The 22,373-nt window shown below is 47.7% G+C and overlaps 4 protein-coding genes and 1 long non-coding RNA gene across 7 annotated transcripts; 1 reads left to right on the forward strand and 4 right to left on the reverse strand.

Moving 5' to 3' along the window:
* Window positions 1-1,363: 1,363 nt before the first annotated feature.
* LOC308148593 lies at window positions 1,364-3,029 on the reverse strand. 3 transcript variants are annotated; one of them, XR_013937198.1, is made up of 3 exons: window positions 2,876-3,029; window positions 2,415-2,495; window positions 1,364-2,055 (listed from the first exon to the last, which is right to left on the reverse strand). It is a non-coding gene; the product is annotated as an uncharacterized lncRNA (long non-coding RNA). The 3 variants fall into 3 exon arrangements; XR_013937199.1 differs by having other exon boundaries at window positions 2,415-2,504; XR_013937200.1 differs by having other exon boundaries at window positions 2,415-2,574.
* Window positions 3,030-4,152: 1,123 nt separating this feature from the next.
* Window positions 4,153-9,795, reverse strand: ddx10 (DEAD (Asp-Glu-Ala-Asp) box polypeptide 10). Its single transcript, XM_080522075.1, has 3 exons — window positions 8,394-9,795; window positions 5,312-5,676; window positions 4,153-5,047 (listed from the first exon to the last, which is right to left on the reverse strand). The coding sequence occupies exons 1-3, from the start codon at window positions 9,738-9,740 to the stop codon at window positions 4,441-4,443; spliced, it is 2,319 nt and encodes a 772-aa protein (XP_080378201.1). The 5' UTR covers window positions 9,741-9,795; the 3' UTR covers window positions 4,153-4,440.
* A 1,290-nt stretch (window positions 9,796-11,085) lies between these two features.
* On the forward strand, window positions 11,086-14,654 carry eif6 (eukaryotic translation initiation factor 6). The gene is made up of 7 exons (XM_080522079.1): window positions 11,086-11,179; window positions 11,585-11,736; window positions 12,767-12,852; window positions 12,921-13,096; window positions 13,776-13,952; window positions 14,027-14,211; window positions 14,503-14,654. The coding sequence occupies exons 2-7, from the start codon at window positions 11,630-11,632 to the stop codon at window positions 14,510-14,512; spliced, it is 741 nt and encodes a 246-aa protein (XP_080378205.1). The 5' UTR covers window positions 11,086-11,179; window positions 11,585-11,629; the 3' UTR covers window positions 14,513-14,654.
* Window positions 14,655-15,678: 1,024 nt separating this feature from the next.
* map1lc3a (microtubule-associated protein 1 light chain 3 alpha) lies at window positions 15,679-19,489 on the reverse strand. The gene is made up of 4 exons (XM_080522078.1): window positions 19,324-19,489; window positions 17,432-17,487; window positions 17,240-17,346; window positions 15,679-16,749 (listed from the first exon to the last, which is right to left on the reverse strand). Exons 1-4 carry the CDS (start codon window positions 19,361-19,363, stop codon window positions 16,587-16,589), a joined length of 366 nt encoding a protein of 121 aa, XP_080378204.1. The 5' UTR covers window positions 19,364-19,489; the 3' UTR covers window positions 15,679-16,586.
* A 636-nt stretch (window positions 19,490-20,125) lies between these two features.
* Window positions 20,126-22,332, reverse strand: dynlrb1 (dynein, light chain, roadblock-type 1). The gene is made up of 4 exons (XM_080522076.1): window positions 22,193-22,332; window positions 21,424-21,499; window positions 20,739-20,906; window positions 20,126-20,670 (listed from the first exon to the last, which is right to left on the reverse strand). The coding sequence occupies exons 1-4, from the start codon at window positions 22,193-22,195 to the stop codon at window positions 20,627-20,629; spliced, it is 291 nt and encodes a 96-aa protein (XP_080378202.1). The 5' UTR covers window positions 22,196-22,332; the 3' UTR covers window positions 20,126-20,626.
* Window positions 22,333-22,373: the final 41 nt, after the last annotated feature.

The following is a 22,373-nucleotide window of genomic DNA, read 5'->3' on the forward strand; positions in this document are numbered from 1 at the left end:
GTCTGGATGACGTCTGGACGACGTCTGGACGTCTGAACGTCGTCTGGACGTCCGGATGACGTCTGGATGTCGTCTGGACGTCATCCGGACGTCTGGACGTCGTCTGGACGTCTGGATGTCGTCTGGACGTCTGAACGTCGTCTGGACGTCTGGATGACGTCTGGACGTCTGGACGTCGTCTGGACGTCTGGATGTCGTCTGGACGTCTGAACGTCGTCTGGACGTCTGGATGACGTCTGGACGTCTGAACGTCGTCTGGACGTCCGGATGACGTCTGGATGTCGTCTGAACGTCATCCGGACGTCTGGACGTCGTCTGGACGTCTGGATGTCGTCTGGACGTCTGAACGTCGTCTGGACGTCTGGATGACGTCTGAACGTCGTCTGGACGTCTGGATGACGTCTGGATGTCGTCTAGACGTCTGGATGACGTCTGGATGTCGTCTAGACGTCTGGACGTCTGAACGTCGTCTGGACGTCTGGATGTCGTCTGGACGTCTGAACGTCGTATAGACGTCTGGACGTCTGAACGTCGTCTGGACGTCATCTGGACGTCTGGATGTCGTCTAGACGTCTGGATGTCGTCTGGACGTCTGGACGTCTGGATGACGTCTGGACGTCTGAACGTCGTCTGGACGTCTGGACGTCTGAACGTCGTCTGGACGTCTGGATGACGTCTGGATGTCGTCTAGACGTCTGGACGTCTGAACGTCGTCTGGACGTCGTATAGACGTCTGGACGTCTGAACGTCGTCTGGACGTCATCTGGACGTCTGGATGTCGTCTAGACGTCTGGACGTCTGGATGTCGTCTGGACGTCTGAACGTCGTATAGACGTCTGGACGTCTGGATGTCGTCTGGACGTCGTCTAGACGAAGCAGCTGGAGGAACATCTGGAGGCGAGTGGCTCCACGTGGCTGAGTCGTCCTTTAACTTGCCTGTTGTTGCCTTTAGTTTTTAACTTTCTCTTTTCTTAAAAAATAAATAAATAAACAAACAAACAAATAAACAAATAAATAAATAAATCTTAGGTAGGAACATAAAAACATATCAGAGGTTTTAGTCCGGCAGACTTTTTGAAGATTCTTTGGATAATATCACAAGTACTACTAGATTTTACTGAAATAGCTTTAAGACAGACTGAGTCACTTACTTTTTATTACAAAGAAAATGTTTTTCTTGTAAATAGTCTTTTTGTTTTCAGTTTGGATTTTTGGGTTTTTTGACAAAATGGGTTGATTATAAAATCAAAAAGAAAAAAATGGGACCTTGACACTTCTTTACGTGCAGAATGAAGCACCGTCTTTGTTTTTTTTAAGAAATCCTGTTTCCAGTCAGACATCATGTAAATAGAAACAAAGAAGCTTTTGAAAAGTTTTGTATTTTTATTTCTCCGTCTTTGCACATGGTGCTGGAAGGTTTTTCTTACGAGGCACGTTTGACGACTCGACACCAACAGTTTTGCATCATTTGGATTTTTCTTAGTCGCTGTTTTGTTTTTTTATTTGAACTGTTGAAGCGACTTAGTTTGGTGTGACTGTCCCACACGGTTACCATGACAACCTTCTGTTTCCAACCAAATGTCAATAAAAGTCGAATCTTCATCGTCTGCGTTGGTTTTTTTATTCACTCGTCTCGTCACCTTGACGACGGTCAGGACGAGTCGTCGCGGTGAGAAAACGATCTGAGGACACGAAGACTCGTCTTTATTGCCGTCAACATTCCAGACGTCATTTTGATCGTTTCCATGACGACGGCGCCTCTGAACCAGGGCAGTCCGGCTCCGGTCCTCCAGGTTTTACTCCCTGGAGCCCCTGATGATGTCATCACCAGGCTGTGAAAAGGCCCAATGAGGAGCCCCTCATTGTGATCAGGTGTGCTGAAGTGGGAGGAGCTACACCCTGCAGGGCGCCGCCCCCCAGGTGACCAGACCCTCCTCCACGTGTCACTTCCTGTCCCAAGACCACGTCAGTACCAGTTGGTGCACGAGATCATGAAGCACATGTCGTCCACCTTCTTGTCTCCCATCATGCACTGGGGCAGCTCCGCCGGCGTCTCTGGTGAACAACAACAACAACAACAACAACAACAAACGTTAGGAGCTGGACGGACTGCGACTGCTAGTAGGACTCCTGCTGGATGAAAGGATGAAGGTTCCTGCTGGATGAAAGGATGAAGGTTCCTTCCTGCTGGATGAAAGGATGAAGGTTCCTTCCTGCTGGATGAAAGGATGAAGGTTCCTTCCTGCTGGATGAAAGGATGAAGGTTCCTTCCTGCTGGATGAAAGGATGAAGGTTCCTTCCTGCTGGATGAAAGGATGAAGGTTCCTTCCTGCTGGATGAAAGGATGAAGGTTCCTGCTGGATGAAAGGATGAAGGTTCCTTCCTGCTGGATGAAAGGATGAAGGTTTCTTCACCTGGTTCACCTGTTTGGTTCTTCTCAGTCTCTTCCTGTTGCTCTGGACCCCCACTGCTCTGCTGCCCCCCCATCCTCAGTCCTGCTCTCTCTCACACACACACACACACACACACACACACACACACACACACACACACACACACACTCAGGTGAACACACTCACACACACACACACACAGACACGCTCAGGTGAACACACACACACACACACACACACAGGTGAACACACACACACACACACACAGGTGAACACACACACACACACACACACACACAGACACGCTCAGGTGAACACACACACACACACACACACACACACACACACACACACACACACACACACAGGTGAACACACACACACACACACACAGACACACACACACACACACAGGTGAACACACACACACACACACACACACACAGACACGCTCAGGTGAACACACAGACACACACGCCTACCTGTCAGCCTCCTGGTGCTGGTCCTGGTGCTGGTCCTGGTGCTGGTCCTGGTCCTGGTGCTGGTCCTGGTCCTGGTCCTGGTGCTGGTCCTGGTGCTGGTCCTGGTCCTGGTCCTAGTCCTGGTTCCGGGTGTCTCCAGGCAGACCGTCACGGACCACAGATCGTCCCGCGGACAGGACGTCTCACTCCGCCTGCAGAAACAGAGACCCGGTGACGTCACGACCAAAACCATCGAACAAGACGGACTCAGGAATCGTTTACCTCGTTACTGGAACGTTTATCTCGTTACTGGAACGTTTATCTCGTTACTGGAACGTTTACCTCGTTACTGGAACGTTTATCTCGTTACTGGAACGTTTACCTCGTTACTGGAACAACGACATTACCACAGTACTTAAATAACAAGTACTGAGTATGACCCCATGTAACTGAATACTCAAAGTAATGCAAGTATTTGTAATGTGGTACTTTTACTGCTAATTTAGAGATAATTGTTCTAAACTATATAACTTGGAACTGGTTCATTCTCCCCTTTAATGGTAAAAGTAACAGATTACATCCCGTGAGTAACGTTATCGTCTCAAAAATAATACTTGAAGGTAGAAGTAACAAAGTAGTGCTTGATTACTATAATGTTAGTATTTGTAATTCATTACTTGTATTTGAAGTAGAGAGAGTCACTTGTTTGTGGCCATAAACATAAAGATGCAGTAACTTCAAGAGGTACTCGAGTACTTCCTCAGGTTCAGTATGTCAGTGTACTGACAGAAGGACTCTAAAGTATTGATGAGAACTACTTGTCTTAGAATAGAGTACTCCGCTGACTGTCCTTACTGGAGGAGGGATTTAAGTACTGTAAGTAATCAGAGTACTGCAGGGGAACGATTCAGTGACGAGTGACACCTCCTGCTTCTCTCTGCTGCTCTTTGGCTCCTCCCCCTCCCGCCCGCTGCAGTGACGTCACACTGGTGCGCAGCTAATGGGAAGACTCAACAAACAAGGCGTCACGGGGAGAGAGCCACGTGATTGGTTGAGGGCGGCTGGTTGCTATGCAGGTTACCGGGGGGGGGGGGGGGGCACATCTGGAAACAACGCGCCTCAGTTACTTTGTACTTTTACTCATGAAGATTCAGTTTCATTAAAAACATTTGATCTTGTTTCACTTGATGCAGATTTTAGTTCTTTATTATTATTATTATTATTATTATTAATCACCAGGAGCCACGAAACAAACCAGACGCATTTAAATCTTTATTTAAATTGACATTAGTCAGGAAGCAGGTTCACACGTTCACACGTTCACACGTTCACACGTTCACACGCAGTTCAGTCTGTTTGCATGTTGACATTAATTCACCCTCAGTGACTCTCTGGCGCCTCCTGCTGGACACACTGGGAAGTGACTCGTGTCCTCTGGTCTTCATCAGGAGGAGGATGAAGGTGATGGTGATGATGAGGTGGATGAGGATGGTGATGGTGACGATGATGATGATGATGATGATGGTGATGATGATGATGATGAGGTGGATGAGGATGGTGATGGTGATGATGATGATGATGAAGGTCTAGCTGCCCCCAGACAGCAGCTGTAAGACGAGCTCTTCGTCCTCAGCCAGAGACAGTCCAGTGTCCAGAGCCGACGGCTCTTCCTGGTGCTTCTTCCTCTTTCCAGCCGTCACCTCCTCCTCCTCCTCCTCCCTGCTGTGCTGCCGTTTCCCTGACCTCCTCTCCTCCTGCTGCTCCTCCTGGTGTCGGTCGGGGTCCGGCAGCTCGCTGGGATCAAACTCGTCGTCGCTGTAGTTGGCCAGGTAGGCCACCACCTCGTCCTCCTCCTCCTGCTCCTCCTCCCCCCTCTGGCGCCTCCTGCTGGCCCTCTCCTTCAGCCTCCTCTCGCGGTGTTTGGCCTTCACCTTGTTCCGGTACTCCTGCTTGTCGAACTCCTGGTCCTCCCTCTGCAGCCTCTGGCGGGCCTTCTCCACGTTGATCCCCGCCTCCTCCTCCTCCTCCTCCTCCTCCTGCTGCTCCTCCCCCCGGGGGGCGCTCCGCTGCACCGGGGGCCACACCTGCACGGCGCCGCCCTCCTGGCTGAAGGTGAGCTTGGTGTTCACCTGGAAGCGTCTCTTGATCACCTTCTTGGCTTCGCTGTACCTGGTGTCTCGCTCCGTCCTCGTCCTGCAGGCGGGGGCCGGCCCCTCCCCCTCCCCCGGCCCCTCCCCCTCCCCCTCCCCCGCCAGGTTGAATACGTCCTTCCTCTTCACGGTCAGAAGGTCCAGGTCTCGCAGGTCCTCCTCCTCCCCGTCCTCCTCCTCCTCTTCCCCGTCCTCCTCCTCCTCCTCCTCCTCCTCCTCCCCGTCCTCCTCCTCCTCCTCCCCGTCCTCCTCCTCCTCCTCCCCGTCCTCCTCCTCCTCCTCCTCCCCGTCCTCCTCCCCGTCTTCAGAGGAAGAGGAGGAGCTGTGAGGAAGACGTCCCACCAGCTGAGCCTTGAACCTCCTCAGCTCCGCCTCGTCTTCAGACCCCTTGTCTCCCTGGCCCCGCCCCTCGTCTCCCTGGCCCCGCCCACCTGGCTCCGTGGCCCCGCCCCTCTGCAGGAAGCGGACCCTGGGGGCCACGGCCAGGCCCAGGGAGTGGGCGTACTCCTGGAGGCGGAGCTTAGCGACCTGGAACACGTCCTTGTTCTTCATGAGGTGGACGGAGCGCAGGTAGGACACGAAGCAGCGCTGCGCCCGCGCCTTCTGCTCCGCCTCCTGCGCCAGGAAGGCCTGCAGCTTGGGCTGGACGCTCTGCAGCTTCTCCGGGTTCACCTGGGGGGGGGGGGGGCAGACCGGAGACACGTCAGTGACTGTCAAAATAAAACCACCCAGTTAGACTGTTATTACAGTGACTGTCAAAATAAAACCACCCAGTTAGACTGTTATTACAGTGACTGTCAAAATAAAACCACCAAGTTAGATTGTTATTACAGTGACTGTCAAAATAAAACCAGCAAGTTAGATTGTTATTACAGTGACTGTCAAAATAAAACCACCAAGTTAGACTGTTATTACAGTGACTGTCAAAATAAAACTACCAAGTTGGACTGTTATTACAGTGACTGTCAAAATAAAACCACCAAGTTAGATTGTTATTACAGTGACTGTCAAAATAAAACCAGCAAGTTAGATTGTTATTACAGTGACTGTCAAAATAAAACCACCAAGTTAGACTGTTATTACAGTGACTGTCAAAATAAAACTACCAAGTTGGACTGTTATTACAGTGACTGTCAAAATAAAACCACCAAGTTAGATTGTTATTACAGTGACTGTCAAAATAAAACCACCCAGTTAGACTGTTATTACAGTGACTGTCAAAATAAAACCAGCAAGTTAGATTGTTATTACAGTGACTGTCAAAATAAAACCACCAAGTTAGACTGTTATTACAGTGACTGTCAAAATAAAACTACCAAGTTGGACTGTTATTACAGTGACTGTCAAAATAAAACCACCAAGTTAGATTGTTATTACAGTGACTGTCAAAATAAAACCACCCAGTTAGACTGTTATTACAGTGACTGTCAAAATAAAACCACCCAGTTCGACTGTTATTACAGTGACTGTCAAAATAAAACCACCCAGTTCGACTGTTATTACAGTGACTGTCAAAATAAAACCAGAAAGTTAGACTGTTATTACAGTGACTGTCAAAATAAAACCAGAAAGTTAGACTGTTATTACAGTGACTGTCAAAATAAAACCAGAAAGTTAGACTGTTATTACAGTGACTGTCAAAATAAAACCACCAAGTTAGACTGTTATTACAGTGACTGTCAAAATAAAACTACCAAGTTGGACTGTTATTACAGTGACTGTCAAAATAAAACCACCAAGTTAGATTGTTATTACAGTGACTGTCAAAATAAAACCAGCAAGTTAGATTGTTATTACAGTGACTGTCAAAATAAAACCAGCAAGTTAGATTGTTATTACAGTGACTGTCAAAATAAAACCACCCAGTTAGACTGTTATTACAGTGACTGTCAAAATAAAACCACCCAGTTCGACTGTTATTACAGTGACTGTCAAAATAAAACCACCCAGTTCGACTGTTATTACAGTGACTGTCAAAATAAAACCAGAAAGTTAGACTGTTATTACAGTGACTGTCAAAATAAAACCAGAAAGTTAGACTGTTATTACAGTGACTGTCAAAATAAAACCAGAAAGTTAGACTGTTATTACAGTGACTGTCAAAATAAAACCACCAAGTTAGACTGTTATTACAGTGACTGTCAAAATAAAACTACCAAGTTGGACTGTTATTACAGTGACTGTCAAAATAAAACCACCAAGTTAGATTGTTATTACAGTGACTGTCAAAATAAAACCAGCAAGTTAGATTGTTATTACAGTGACTGTCAAAATAAAACCAGCAAGTTAGATTGTTATTACAGTGACTGTCAAAATAAAACCACCCAGTTAGACTGTTATTACAGTGACTGTCAAAATAAAACCAGCAAGTTAGACTGTTATTACAGTGACTGTCAAAATAAAACCAGCAAGTTAGATTGTTATTACAGTGACTGTCAAAATAAAAGCACCCAGTTAGACTGTTATTACAGTGACTGTCAAAATAAAACCAGCAAGTTAGATTGTTATTACAGTGACTGTCAAAATAAAACCAGCAAGTTAGATTGTTGTGGTAAATACTGACTGTGTCAAAGGTCAAAGGTGAAAAGCGTATTGCCACAACGCCTCTTGTTTTATTCGATTGAATTGTATCAGCGTAGCTCTAGCTATCATCAGAACGCTCTACCTAGCGTAGCTCTAGCTATCATCAGAACGCTCTACCGAGTGTAGCTCTAGCTATCATTAGAACACTCTACCTAGCGTAGCTCTAGCTATCATTAGAACGCTCTACCTAGCGTAGCTCTAGCTATCAAGAGAACGCTCTACCGAGTGCAGCTCTAGCTATCAAGAGAACGCTCTACCTAGCATAGCTCTAGCTATCATTAGAACACTCTACCTAGCGTAGCTCTAGCTATCATTAGAACACTCTACCTAGCGTAGCTCTAGCTATCATTAGAACACTCTACCTAGCGTAGCTCTAGCTATCATTAGAACACTCTACCTAGCGTAGCTCTAGCTATCATTAGAACACTCTACCTAGCGTAGCTCTAGCTATCATTAGAACACTCTACCTAGCGTAGCTCTAGCTATCATTAGAACACTCTACCTAGCGTAGCTCTAGCTATCAAGAGAACGCTCTACCTAGCGTAGCTCTAGCTATCAGAACACTCTACCTAGCGTAGCTCTAGCTATCAGAACACTCTACCGAGTGTAGCTCTAGCTATCAAGAGAACGCTCTACCTAGCGTAGCTCTAGCTATCATTAGAACGCTCTACCTAGCGTAGCTCTAGCTATCATTAGAACACTCTACCTAGCGTAGCTCTAGCTATCATTAGAACACTCTACCTAGCGTAGCTCTAGCTATCAGAACCCTTCCACATCATCTCGAGCTTTATTTTGAAAGTCCGGACCTGGATCTTGTTGATGGGGACCCGGTGGCCCCGCAGCAGGCCCAGCATGGGGCCCTCCTCGGAGGGCAGCAGCAGCAGCAGGGCCTCGCCCCCCTGCCGGTACCGGGCGGTCCGGCCCACCCGGTGGACGTAGGTGTCCGCGTCCTCGGGACAGTCCACCTGCAGGACCCAGTGGACCGCGGGGAAGTCCAGACCCCGGGCCGCCAGGTCGGTGGCGAACAGCACGGCGCCGCGCTTGGCCAGGAAGTCCCGGTAGACCTCCACCCTCTTGGCCTGGTTCTGCTTGCCGTGCAGGGCCAGGACCGGCGTGCCGGGCCGCAGCCGGCAGAAGACCCGGAACAGGTACTGGACCTCCTTGCAGCAGGCGAAGAAGACCAGGACCTTCTTGCCCAGGTGGCTCCGGACGAAGGACCACAGCAGGTCCACCTTGTGGTGCAGCTCGCACACCACGTAGTTCTGGTCCAGCGAGGCCGGCGTGCTGAACCGGGCCTTCTCGTGGACCCACACGTACTCCGGGTCCCGCAGGCTGAGCCGGGCCAGGTCCTTCACGGACCGGGTCTGCGTGGCGGAGAACAGCAGGGTCTGGCGGGAGGCCGGCAGGTTCTCCACGATGGCGTTCAGGGTCTCGGCGAAGCCCAGGTCCAGGATGCGGTCGGCCTCGTCCAGGACCAGGACCCGGAGGCCCGAGGCGCTGAAGGCGGCGGTCTGGTCCAGGTGCTGCAGCAGGCGGCCCGGGGTGCAGACCACCACGTTGGTGCGGTGGATCCGCTCCGCCTCGGCCTGCAGGTCCTTGCCCCCGATCACCAGGCCCGCGGAGAAGTCGTGGTTCCGGCCCACCTTGCGCAGGACCTCGTAGGTCTGCAGGGCCAGCTCCCGGGTGGGCGACACGACCAGGGCCCCCAGGCCGTCCACGGCGCTCCACTGCTCCCGGTACAGGCTCTCCAGCACCGGCACGAGGAAGGCCAGGGTCTTCCCGGACCCGGTCTTGGCGGCGCCCAGCACGTCGCGGCCCCGCAGGGCCGGGCCCAGGGTCTGCTTCTGGATCTCGGTGGGCTGGCGGTACTGGGCGTCCTGCAGGCCCAGCAGGGTCTTCTTGGAGATGGGGAAGTCGGAGAACTTGACCACGTCCCGGGGCGAGATGTCCCCGTAGCGGGCCACCAGCCGCCGGATGTCGTCGCGCTCCACCTGCCACGGGGGCCGCTGCGCCCGGTCCCGGGTCCGGGTCCGGCTCACCCGGGCCTTGGTCCGGTTGTACTTCTTCTTCCACTTCTCGAAGTTCCGGACCGGGTCGGTCCCGGCCTGCATCCGGGCCGGGTTCTGCTTCCGGGCCGGGACTTTCTTCTCCATCGCATCAAAACAACGAGCCGCGACACGGAGCAGCACGAGGAGCCGTCAGCGCTGCGGCGCGTCCCAAGTGACGTCATTAACACGCGCACGGACCCGAAGGAAAGTTGCCATAGACCTATATTACTAGATAGATAGATAGATAGATAGATAGATAGACGACAGATAGATAGATAGATAGATAGATGATAGATAAATAGATAGATAGATAGATAGTAGATAGATAGATGATAGATAAATAGATAGATGATAGATAGATAGATAGATAGATGATAGATAGATAGATAGATAGATAGATAGATAGATAGATAGACGACAGATAGATAGATAGATAGATAGATAGACGACAGATAGATAGATAGATAGATAGATAGATAGATAGATGATAGATAAATAGATAGATAGATAGATAGATAGTAGATAGATAGATGATAGATAAATAGATAGATAGATAGATAGACGATAGATAGATAGATGATAGATAGATAGATAGATAGATAGATAGATAGATAGATAGATAGATAGATAGATAATTACTTTATTCATCCTCGAAGGGAAATTGTTTTGTTGCAGGAATCTGGTACATACGAATATTATAAAATACAATAGAATAGAAACAAAAGTAAAACATAAAAAATAAAAGTATCTGGGTATAAGACATAAAGTAAAGCACAGAACGGAACACGGGCACTTAGAAATAAGCAGGAGATCAAAGTATCCAATCTGTTGGAAAAGCATCTTGCCGTTGTGCTTTGCGAAGATGCGCAGGACAGTGCAAAAATAACAATAGAAAATAACCAACAAACGCAATAAAAATACAAAAAAACGACAGAAGGACCAGGAGCTGCTGCAACAGGCGGCCGCAATAATACGTCAATAATACCGTCCAGTTTTCATTAACACGTTTAGAAGCAACAATATTGAACATTGTGGAACATTGCAGTGTATAAGAATAATGACGTGAACTAATAACACACACACACACACACACACACACACACGCCTACAGTTGGAATTTAAACAGAAATAATGTTTTTTTTCGTGCAGTTCAATAAAACCAGACATACGTCGGCAGAACTATAAAAGTATGAATGTTCAATTTAGTGGTTTATAAAATTGTAAACAAAAAACGATATACATGCGTAAAATTATAGGTACATATCATATCAATTATGTAGAATTGAGGATATATTGCAGTAGAACTGCCTTCAACTCACAGTTCTACTGATTTATCTCTACAGTTCGACTGAAATATATATTGTAAATATTGCTCAAGTTGAGTATATTTTCTTGAAATTGTTTTTAATTCTTTGTTTATTTGTTTAGACGTGTTGCGCGTCGATGTGTGTGACGTCACTACGCCCTACGTCACTGCGTGAACCCCCTGAAGTGGAAGTGAGCACGTGTGCTGTTCGGCTCGCGCTGCGTCGTGTTTTATTCAGGTCAGTTTTCTACCGTTTCCTCAACAAACGTCTTAGTTACGAAGCGGCAGCAGCGCGGATTTAATCCGGACCGCCGGGCCGCTTGTCGGCCGTTCGTATGAGCCTGCGGGGAAACTTCTGCTAGCGGTTAGCCTGTTAACTTCTGCTAGCGGTTAGCCTGTTAACTTCTGCTAGCGGTTAGCCTGTTAACTTCTGCTAGCGGTTAGCCTGTTAACTTCTGCTAGCGGTTAGCCTGTTAACTTCTGCTAGCGGTTAGCCTGTTAACTTCTGCTAGCGGTTAGCCTGTTAACTTCTGCTAGCGGTTAGCCTGTTAACTTCTGCTAGCGGTTAGCCTGTTAGCTCAGTGATGGTGCCATAATAGTGATCCTAACTTGAGTTCCCTGGTCTGAAAACGTTTGTCTTCAGAAGTCGGCCTTCCTCCTCTTCCTCCTCTTCCTCCTCTTGCTCACCATGGCTGTGAGAGCCTCCTTCGAGAAGAACAACGAGATCGGCTGCTTCGCCAAACTCACCAACACCTACTGCCTGGTGGCCATCGGGGGCTCCGAGAACTTCTACAGGTCTGACACACACACACACACACACACACACACACACACACACACACACACACACACACACACACACACACACACACACACACACACACACACCATAAGTATTCTCTCAGCTCTCCAAAGTCAGTGAATTCAGGTGTTCCAGTCACTTCCGTGGCCTCAGGTGTGTAAAACCAGACGATGCTCGTGTTGCTCAGAGGTCAGAGGTCAGAGTCTCTGCAGTCGACAGAAGTTCTGAAGCTCCAGGAAATTCTTCCTACAAGAGTTTCGGCACTCGGACATTGTTTTCACGCCGGCTGTGGGATCCAAGCCAGAGTTCTGCTGTTTTCAAGGAGCAATTATGGCTAATTAGTGGTCAGTAAACAAAAAGGGACATGCATTAGAAAGCTTTCCATTTTAAACCCTTCATTTTACAAAATGTTAATTCATTTTATTAATATTTTGCACATATCTGCCCGAAAAACAGCTTGGCGATTGCTGTTGAACAGAAATTCCATGACAGCGTTGATCTGGCGGAGGTTGTGTACGTTTGTACGTCATGTTCACTTCCTGCCGGGATGAAACCTTTAGAGAAGGAAGTTTATTCACCATATAGCATAACTTCAGGTTGAACTTTGAGCAGATTCAGTATTTTGAACGTGAAACTCGCCTATATTTTCGAAAATCCCAAACTTTGGAAGTCGGGGGCGTATTTTCATCAAGTAAACACCGGGAGGTTCGGTGTGGAGTGGCGAATCCAAAATGGCGGAAAGTGATGCAGATAATGCAGCGCTAGCTGCTGCAGCCGCATTTTCCCAGACCGAATCGAGCGCAACTTTCAAAAAATGATGACGTTACGCAAAGATTTCCAAGTGCCTAAAGAGTTGAAGCTGGTTTAGCTAACCCAGTTACTGTGTGTTGTGTGTGTGTGTGTGTGTGTGTGTGTGTGTGTGTGTGTGTGTGTGTGTGTGTGTGTGTGTGTGTGTGTGTGTGTGTGTGTGTGTGTGTGTGTGTGTGTGTGTGTGTGTGTGTGTGTGTGTGTGTGTGTGTGCAGTGTGTTTGAAGGCGAGCTGTCAGAAACCATCCCGGTGGTTCACGCCTCCATCGCCAGCTGTCGGATCATCGGCAGGATGTGTGTCGGTGAGTGAACCTGCCCTCCTCCCTCCACCACGCCCCCCCCACCTGGTTAACCCCTCTGCCCCCCCCAGGGAACCGCCACGGCCTGCTGCTCCCCAACAACACCACAGACCAGGAGCTGCAGAACTTCCGGAACAGTCTCCCGGACAGCGTGAGGATCCAGAGGGTGGAGGAGAGGCTGTCTGCTCTGGGCAACGTGGTGGCCTGCAACGACTACGTGGCCCTGGTCCACCCAGACCTGGACCGGGTGAGGGGGGGGGTGGGGGGGCTCTATGACCTCTAACCTCCAGCACTTTGTCAGAAACCACTCGTCTATCTGTTCATTTCTTTTTCTTCTTTATCTTTCTATTATCTATTTATTTATTCTTTTTTACTGTTGCATCGTTTATTTCTATTTTCATTATCAATACATGTTTTTTTATTTAATACTTTAGAAGAAATCAGAGTTCTGACACTTTTATTTTGAAGGTTTCATTGTAGCAAATGTAACGTTAACGCCACTCCTAGCGGGTTAGTTAGCATTAGCGGGTGTGTGAATGCTAATGCCACTCCCAGCGGGTTGTTAGCATTAGCGTGTGTGTGAATGCTAACGCCACTCCTAGTGGGTTAGCATTAGCAGGTGTGAGAACGCTAACGCCACTCCCAGCGGGTTAGCATTAGCAGGTGTGAGAACGCTAACGCCACTCCCAGCGGGTTGTTAGCATTAGCAGGTGTGAGAACACTAACGCCACTCCTAGCGGGTTGTTAGCATTAGCAGGTGTGAGAACGCTAACGCCACTCGTAGCGGGTTGGTTAGCATTAGCAAGTATGTGAACGTTAACGCCACTCCTAGCGGGTTGTTAGCATTAGCAGGCGTGTGAACGCTAGCGCCACTCATAGTGGGGTGGTTAGCATTAGCAGCGTGTGACTGTGCGGCGTGGTTCCAGGAGACGGAGGAGATCCTGGCCGACACGCTGAAGGTGGAGGTGTTCCGGCAGACGGTGGCGGAGCAGGTGCTGGTGGGGTCGTACTGCGCCTTCAGCAACCAGGGCGGCCTGGTCCACCCCAAGACCTCCATCGAGGACCAGGACGAGCTGTCGTCGCTGCTGCAGGTCCCCCTGGTGGTGAGTGGCGGCAGCGCACTGTGAAGAAGCCTTGAACCGGCTGGTGTTCTAACCCTCCCCCCGTCCCCCCCCAGGCGGGCACGGTGAACCGGGGCAGTGAGGTCATCGCGGCGGGGATGGTGGTGAACGACTGGTGTGCGTTCTGCGGCCTGGACACCACCAGCACCGAGCTGTCCGTCATCGAGAGCGTGTTCAGGCTGAGCGACGCCGCGCAGCCCGCCGCCATCGCCACCACCATGAGGGACTCGCTCATCGACAGGTGTGCACACACACACACACACACACACACACACACACACACACACACACACACACACATCCTGGAAACGCTCCGGAAACGGGTGAAAAATGACTTTCTAGACTTTCTTTTTTTTTTTATTGCGCTAACGGCTACGATGCTAGCAATGCTAGCTGGGTTACAAACGGTGGCGTTGTTGAATCTGGTTCTACCGAGTGTAGCTCTAGTCTCCTACATCCACCAGCTATCAGATGTCGTTTACATGATTCTCACCAGGCGCCAAAATAAAGGTTGTCTCTTCTTTCTTGGCAGCATGGCGTGAAACCCCCCCCGCCAAGGAGCTGGTCTGTCTGTCTGTCTCTCTGTCTGTCTCTCTGTCTGTCTCTCTGTCTGTCTGTCTCTCTGTCTGTCTGTCTCTCTGTCTGTCTGTCTGTCTGTCTGTTGTGTAAAATAAAGGAAGGACCTTCTTACTGGTTTGAAGCGTCACTTTGTTCTGAAGGTTCGACTTTCATCAACCAACATTTATTTCTTATTTGGAGGTGAGAAAAATATAGGAGCTGCTGGATTGTTAATATGGTGACTGTCAAAATAAAACCACCAAGTTGGAGTGTTATTATGGTGACTGTCAAAATAAAACCACAAAGCTGGATTGTTGTTATGGTGACTGTCAAAATAAAACCACCAAGTTGGATTGTTATTACTGTGACTGTCAAAATAAAACCACCAAGTTGGATTGTTATCATGGTGACTGTCAAAATAAAACCACCAAGTTGGATTATTATGGTGACTGTCAAAATAAAAACCCCAAGTTGGATTATTACTGTGACTTTCAAAATAAAAACACGATATTAAAATGAGAAAAATAATGTTTTCAAAGCACAAATACTTGAGAATAAAGTTACAATCATGAGTCCTGAAGGTCAAAATATTAGAATTTTAAATTGAGTCTGAGTCAGAATGAGATTGAAAAACGTCAAAATATGAGCGAGAATTAAAATTGATGACTTAAAAAGAAAAATGACTTAAATTTAAAATAGGGTTTAAAATAGAAATCATGAGTTTAAAAGTCCAAATCTGGGACTTAAAGAGTTAAATGTGTTAAAATATGACTTAAAATGAAAGATTAGGAATCTAAAAGATAAAAATGTGTTTTTTAACCCTGAAAGGTCAAAGTGTGAAATAAATAGTGAAAATAACTCGATTGAGTCGTAACCTTGAGACATTTAAAATATGAAATAAAACCTTTAAAGTTTTTTATGGTTTAATGAGGAAATTAAAATAATCTGAAGTTAATTTTCATCCTGGAGGAACGTCGACCAGTTAGAATGATTTTTCACCTTCATGTGTTCACCTGACAGGAAGTTCAGCTTCATGTGTTCACCTGACAGGAAGTTCAGCTTCATGTGTTCACCTGACAGGAAGTTCAGCTTCATGTAAGGAGAATAAAGAACCACGAGGAGATAAAAAGTCATGAAAGCGTCTTAAGGCAACTTTTTAAATGTATTTATTGGCAAATGCTTGAATTCGGTTGCAGCGCTGCGTCTGTACATTCTCCCAACAAACATCTGGATTTGATTCAAACACGTTCAGGTTGTTTTGGTTTTGGGAAACATCGAATAAACAAAAACCTTTAAGTCCCTAAATGAAAACATCTAATAAAAACCTTTCGGTCCCTAAATGAAAAGCGGCACTCGGCGCCGATCAAGGTCCAGTGATATAAAACCAGTGAGAACATGCAGTGTGTGTTGTGGCGCCACCGTGTGGTCGGGAGGCCGCCGAGACGCTCGTACAAAAAGAAAAGTGTCGTTTGGAAACAGTCGTTCCTAAAAAAACCCACAACTTTATAAACGGATTAATTCATGTGCAAAAGAAGCTCGTTCATCCACGACGTTAAATATTTAGTCTAAATGTTTCTTTCTTTCACGCTGCGAGTGACGAGGCCCGGGAAGCTCCGCTAACGTTAGCATGGGGCGGGGCTTGATGGGGGACAGGGGGCGGAGCTTGGTGGGGGCGGGGCTTGATGGGGACAGGGGGCGGAGCTTGGTGGGGGACAGGGGGCGGGGCTTGATGGGGGATGGAGACATATTGCACATTTCAAATGACTGCAGACTAAAACGGTGAGTTTGAGCCTGATTGTCAGCTACTGGGCGGAGCTTCGTCTGATCAACACAGAGGAGGAAGTAAAGCCCCGCCTCCCGAGGGGGGGGGGCGGGGGGGGTTGAAGGACGGGGAGACGATCGTCCTCGTCTTCCTGAGCGGAGGACGAGCGTCTCTCCTCCTCCTGGACAGACGTCTTCTTCACGTCGTGTGATCAAACTCCTCCCGCGAGGAGAGGCGTGCTCTGGTTTCCATGGTAACCGGAGACGACGCCCCCCCCCTCCCGCCCCCCCCCCCCCCTAGCAGCCGAAGGTCTCCTGCGAGGCGTAGACCATGTAGAGGAAGCCGTCCTCGTCCCGCTCCTGCTCGTAGATCTCAGAGATGGAGGTGGAGACGGACACCATGCTGTGCTGGTTGACCAGCAGGAAGAAGGCCTGGGTGGGGTTCAGCTGGAGGCGGCGTCTGGGGGCGGGGCATAGCGGGAGGGGGCGGGGCCGAGGGAGGAGTCTTTAACAGCAGCTAACCCCAAAAACATTTCATATCATTTGCTCATAAATCTGCCTGATTAACATCAAATTATTGTTTTCCTGATGGTTTTATTGAGATTTTTTACTTCATGTGAATATTTATCAGATTAACATGTTAATTTATTAGATTTTCAGTCTCGACACAACCGAAGGAGGTAAACTCATCAAACCACAACATTTTTATTTAGACCATTATTTTTTTATTTTGTGTGTCATTTTAAATCCTCCTGGTTTTATTTTATTCTAAATTCATGTTCAAGCGTTTTTATAAACATTTATTACTCAATCAGTTGTTATTTAATAACATAAAACATTTCCACGGCAACACGCTGAAAACCTGTGTCTCCATGGAAACAGCAGTGTGTGTGTGTGTGTGTGTGTGTGTGTGTGTGTGTGTGTGTGTGTGTGTGTGTGTCTCAGCTCACCGGATGATCTTGACCAGTTCACTCATGTTGACGTGATCCGGAACCAGGAACTTGGTTTTATCCAAAACCGGCAGCTGCTTCTCCCCCTTATACCGTTCAATGATCACCTGCACACACACACTCTGTCAACACTGGGTGTGTGTGTGTGTGTGTGTGTGTGTGTGTGTGTGTGTGTGTGTGTGTGTGTCTCACAGGGATCTTGTTGGGGTGCTGGTCTCTGATCTGTTGCACCTCTTTGCAGCGATCAGCTGAGGACGAAAGACACAAAGTCAAAAAGAGGAGGAAGATGCTCTATAATCTGGTGTTAGAGGAGGAAGATGCTCTATAATCTGGATTAGAGGAGGAAGATGCTCTATAATCTGGTGTTGGAGGAGGAAGATGCTCTATAATCTGGTGTTAGAGGAGGAAGATGCTCTATAATCTGGTGTTAGAGGAGGAAGATGCTCTATAATCTGTTGTTAGAGGAGGAAGATGCTCTATAATCTGTTGTTAGAGGAGGAAGATGCTCTATAATCTGGTGTTAGAGGAGGAAGATGCTCTATAATCTGTTGTTAGAGGAGGAAGATGCTCTATAATCTGTTGTTAGAGGAGGAAGATGCTCTATAATCTGGTGTTGGAGGAGGAATATGCTCTATAATCTGTTGTTAGAGGAGGAAGATGCTCTATAATCTGTTGTTAGAGGAGGAAGATGCTCTATAATCTGATGGTAGAGGAGGAAGATGCTCTATAATCTGGTGTTGGAGGAGGAAGATGCTCTATAATCTGTTGTTAGAGGAGGAAGATGCTCTATAATCTGTTGTTAGAGGAGGAAGATGCTCTATAATCTGGTGTTGGAGGAGGAATATGCTCTATAATCTGTTGTTAGAGGAGGAAGATGCTCTATAATCTGATGGTAGAGGAGGAAGATGCTCTATAATCTGGTGTTGGAGGAGGAAGATGCTCTATAATCTGTTGTTAGAGGAGGAAGATGCTCTATAATCTGTTGTTAGAGGAGGAAGATGCTCTATAATCTGTTGTTAGAGGAGGAAGATGCTCTATAATCTGTTGTTAGAGGAGGAAGATGCTCTATAATCTGGTGTTAGAGGAGGAAGATGCTCTATAATCTGTTGTTAGAGGAGGAAGATGCTCTATAATCTGGTGTTGGAGGAGGAAGATGCTCTATAATCTGTTGTTAGAGGAGGAAGATGCTCTATAATCTGTTGTTAGAGGAGGAAGATGCTCTATAATCTGGTGTTGGAGGAGGAATATGCTCTATAATCTGTTGTTAGAGGAGGAAGATGCTCTATAATCTGTTGTTAGAGGAGGAAGATGCTCTATAATCTGATGGTAGAGGAGGAAGATGCTCTATAATCTGGATTAGAGGAGGGGGATGCTCTATAATCTGGATTAGAGGAGGAAGATGCTCTATAACCTGGTGTTAGAGGGGGAAGATGCTCTATAATCTGGTGTTAGAGGAAGATGCTCTATAATCTTATGGTAGAGGAGGAAGATGCTCTATAATCTTATGGTAGAGGAGGAAGATGCTCTATAATCTCGTGACTGTTTACTAGTGAAAGTGCTGATCAGTCACACACACACACACACACACACACACACACACACACACACACACACACACACACACACACACACACACAGGGGTAATCCAGGGTGACTGGGGGCAGGTACAGTTTATTGCCCCCCTCCTCTCCTCGGTTACGTCACACTTCGGCTCAGACTCAAGTTTCTCACGGACGCGCGCAGGACTTGTTTACCTGCTGCTGGAGGTCCTAACGGAACCGGAACCACACACACACACACACACACACGGAGCTCAGTGGCTAGCAGGCCGGCTAACAGCCCGGTGTTTCGGGTTCAGTGGTTCCCCTGTTAGACGGTGACCGTCGCCTCCCGCGGCCGCGGAGCAACTTGTTGAAACGCCTCCGGACGGGAACGTTTCTACTCTAAAAGCAGCTTCGGCTCCGGATTTCTGTCGGGATTTTAACATTTTGTCACGAACGACTGACGCCGCAGGAAGTCGGTCACCAGCCAGCAGGGACGCTTTTCAACCCGAAACACCGGCGGCGCTCCGGAGCGTTCCCTACCGAACGTCCTCCGCTGTTTGAAGGGTCTGTCGGACGGCATGTCTGCGGGCGGCGGCTCGCTGTCGGCCCGGCTCTGGAGGCGGAGGAGGTCGTGAGGTGTGTCGGTGTTTGTCGGTTCCTCCGCGGGTTGTGAAGCTCGAGCAGCTCCGCACAAACAAAGGCAATAAACCCAGCCCGTGACGTCACCGCGGCATTTAAAGGGGAAACGCTACCATTTATAACGTTACGTTACTATGTAACTCCACTACATACTGACATTACTGAGTACTCATTATGTATATACTCACATTATAATTACATACTTTTCTAGAACAAGTTCTAGAGTATTACATATGAATATATACTTGCATTACTCTGTAACAGGATACTTTACCAGGTACCAATATTACCAAGGAGTCATTTAACTTACTCTGATTACTATGTAATTACATAATTAAATTGCATTACACGATGTAACAACGGGATAAGTTACTTCATACAAACGTTACTGAGGATGTACATGACTCATACTTTTATTTGTAATCACAATTAAACTGCATTACATTACTCTGTAAAAACAGGATGTTACTGCATACTTGTATTACTTTACTTATTCATGAGTATTTATATTACAGTACTTTCTTTTAAGATATTTATTACATACTTAAGTTAGTTTGAGGAATAATTGAATATTTCTTGTTTTTCAGTCTTTTTTTAACCTTGTGAGGAAAATAAAGGTAAATATCAATGTTTGTCAAAATACTTTATGTTGTTTTCTGTCTGAACGTAGAAACGAGAAAGAAAAAACGTTTTAGATGTTTTTATTTGGTGATTTTGTGACAAACAGACGAGAGACGCTGCAGCTGCTCTAATAAATAAACATGTTGGTCGTCCTGCTGCAGGACCCACGTCTGGGACGGAGACGTCTCTGAGACAGAGACGTCTCCGTCCAGGAAATGTCTCCGTCCCGGAGACGTCTCTGTCGAGGAGACATCCCCATCCAGGAAATGTCCCAGTCGAGGAGACATCCCCATCCAGGAGACGTCTCCGTCCAGGAAACGTCTCCGTCCAGGAAATGTCTCCGTCCCGGAGACGTCTCCGTCGAGGAGACGTCCCCATCCAGGAAATGTCCCCATGCAGGAAACGTCCCAGTCGAGGAGACATCCCCATCCAGGAGACGTCTCCGTCCAGGAAACGTCTCCGTCCAGGAAACGTCCCCGTTCAGGAAACGTCTCCGTCCAGGAAACGTCCCCGTCCAGGAGACGAGCAAAAAGGAAAAGTGAAGGTAGCAGAGGAAAGTTGAAAAGGAGAAACAGGATTGGTCTCAGTCTGACGGGTTCTGGATGACGATGAGGAAGTAGTCCTTCTCTGTGGAGACACGGCAGACGTCAAGCCCTGGGACAGAGACACAGAGACAGACAGAGACGGACACAGACCTGGAGCGATCATGATCTCGTTCTTCTTGGACCGGACCCTGAGGAAGGTCAGGTCGTTCTGGGGGTCCATGTCCCGCACCGTGCTGCGGGCCGTCAGGACCAGCTGGTGGATCAGGCCGGCGTACTGCAGCGTGCTGGAGTTGTCCATGGTGGACTTGATGGGGATCCCTGCAGGACACACACACACACACACACGTAAACAGAGTTGCTGGTTTCCTCCTGGACCAGTGGTCGAGGACCTCGACAGGGAACCTGGGAGACCACGTCCACGCGATGTCCAGCCGTCTCCAAAAACCCTCCGTCCACACGTCTCTATGAAGTCTCAACACGAGGCTTCAGGACATGTAGGACACAGTCCAGGCCTCTGGGGGCGCTGTGACTCACCAAACACTCCAAACACAGAAGAAGGCAGAGCACATAGAAATATAGAAGTAGATTCCTGCTCATTAACCTTATATAACTAGTTCTATAGGTCTATGGCCTGCTGGCGTCAGTAGCTTCTAGTTCTATAGGTCTATGACGTTTGGTTTGGAGGAGACGTTTGGTTTCGTGGAGACGTTTGGTTTCGTGGAGACGTTTGGTTTCGTGGAGACGTTTGGTTTCGTGGAGACGTTTGGTTTCGTGGAGACGTTTGGTTTCGTGGAGACGTTTGACTGAAGCACCAGGTCGCTTCTTCTGCTTTTACCTTCTGAATTGACGACGATGATGCCCTGAACTCCTTTCTGACTCTGGATCCTCTTCAGGGTTTCTTCCACTTCAGCCTGAACAAAAAGAACATGTGACCAGTAGAACCCAGTAGAACCCTCCGGGGCTCCACACAACAACCTGCGTCACAACAAGCCACAAACACTGGATTGTTCCACTTCTACTGACGTGACGAAAACAACATTCATCTGATTCATTGAGACAAAAGTCATCCTGAAGAAAAATACACACAAAACTTCTGTTTTGAAATTATATCATAAAAACTAATACAAAAATACTTAAATAGTAGATACAGCTAATAATGAAAAGAAAAGTACTTCATTACAATGAATTATAATGAATAAAAACATGATAAAACCTTAAGTGTACGGAGCTGCTCTGTGCAGCTCGAACAGTGTTAAAGTTTAAAATCAATCATCAAGATGTGAAAATGAGAGTTAATGTTCATTTCTAACAGAATGTTGACAAGTTTCTTCTATTAGCTTCCAAAGGTTCAGATTAACGAAGCAAGTGAAGCTCCGGGCTCATTTAAAACCTGATCTGGTTTATCGTCGCTTTCCGCGTCCGACAGCAGCAGATTTCTAGTTTTAGTTTCTATAAATCAAATTAAATTTTACGTTTTTATATAATCTGACAACGCCCAGCTAGCATCGTCAAGCTAACCAGTTAGCGTGACAAACGGCTCTTTAAAGTGACTTTAACAGTCGCCAAGCAGTAAAAACACGCGATAAATCCGCACGTTCACCCACCATGTCCCGGTCGTCTGCGCAAAATCCGCGAGAGAAGGAGAGAATAAAAGAGAGAAGTTTCAAAAAGCGATGCTAACGGTGCTAACAGTGTTGTTCCTGAGAAGCGTAGAAGAAGAAAATCTCTCCAGGCAACAGGCCTCTTCTTCTGTGGTGGATCGTGTGTCGCAGCGCAGTGTCGCGC

Source organism: Blennius ocellaris, assembly GCF_963422515.1.
Source record: "Blennius ocellaris genome assembly, contig: SCAFFOLD_224, whole genome shotgun sequence".
Taxonomy (NCBI): Eukaryota; Metazoa; Chordata; class Actinopteri; order Blenniiformes; family Blenniidae; genus Blennius; species Blennius ocellaris.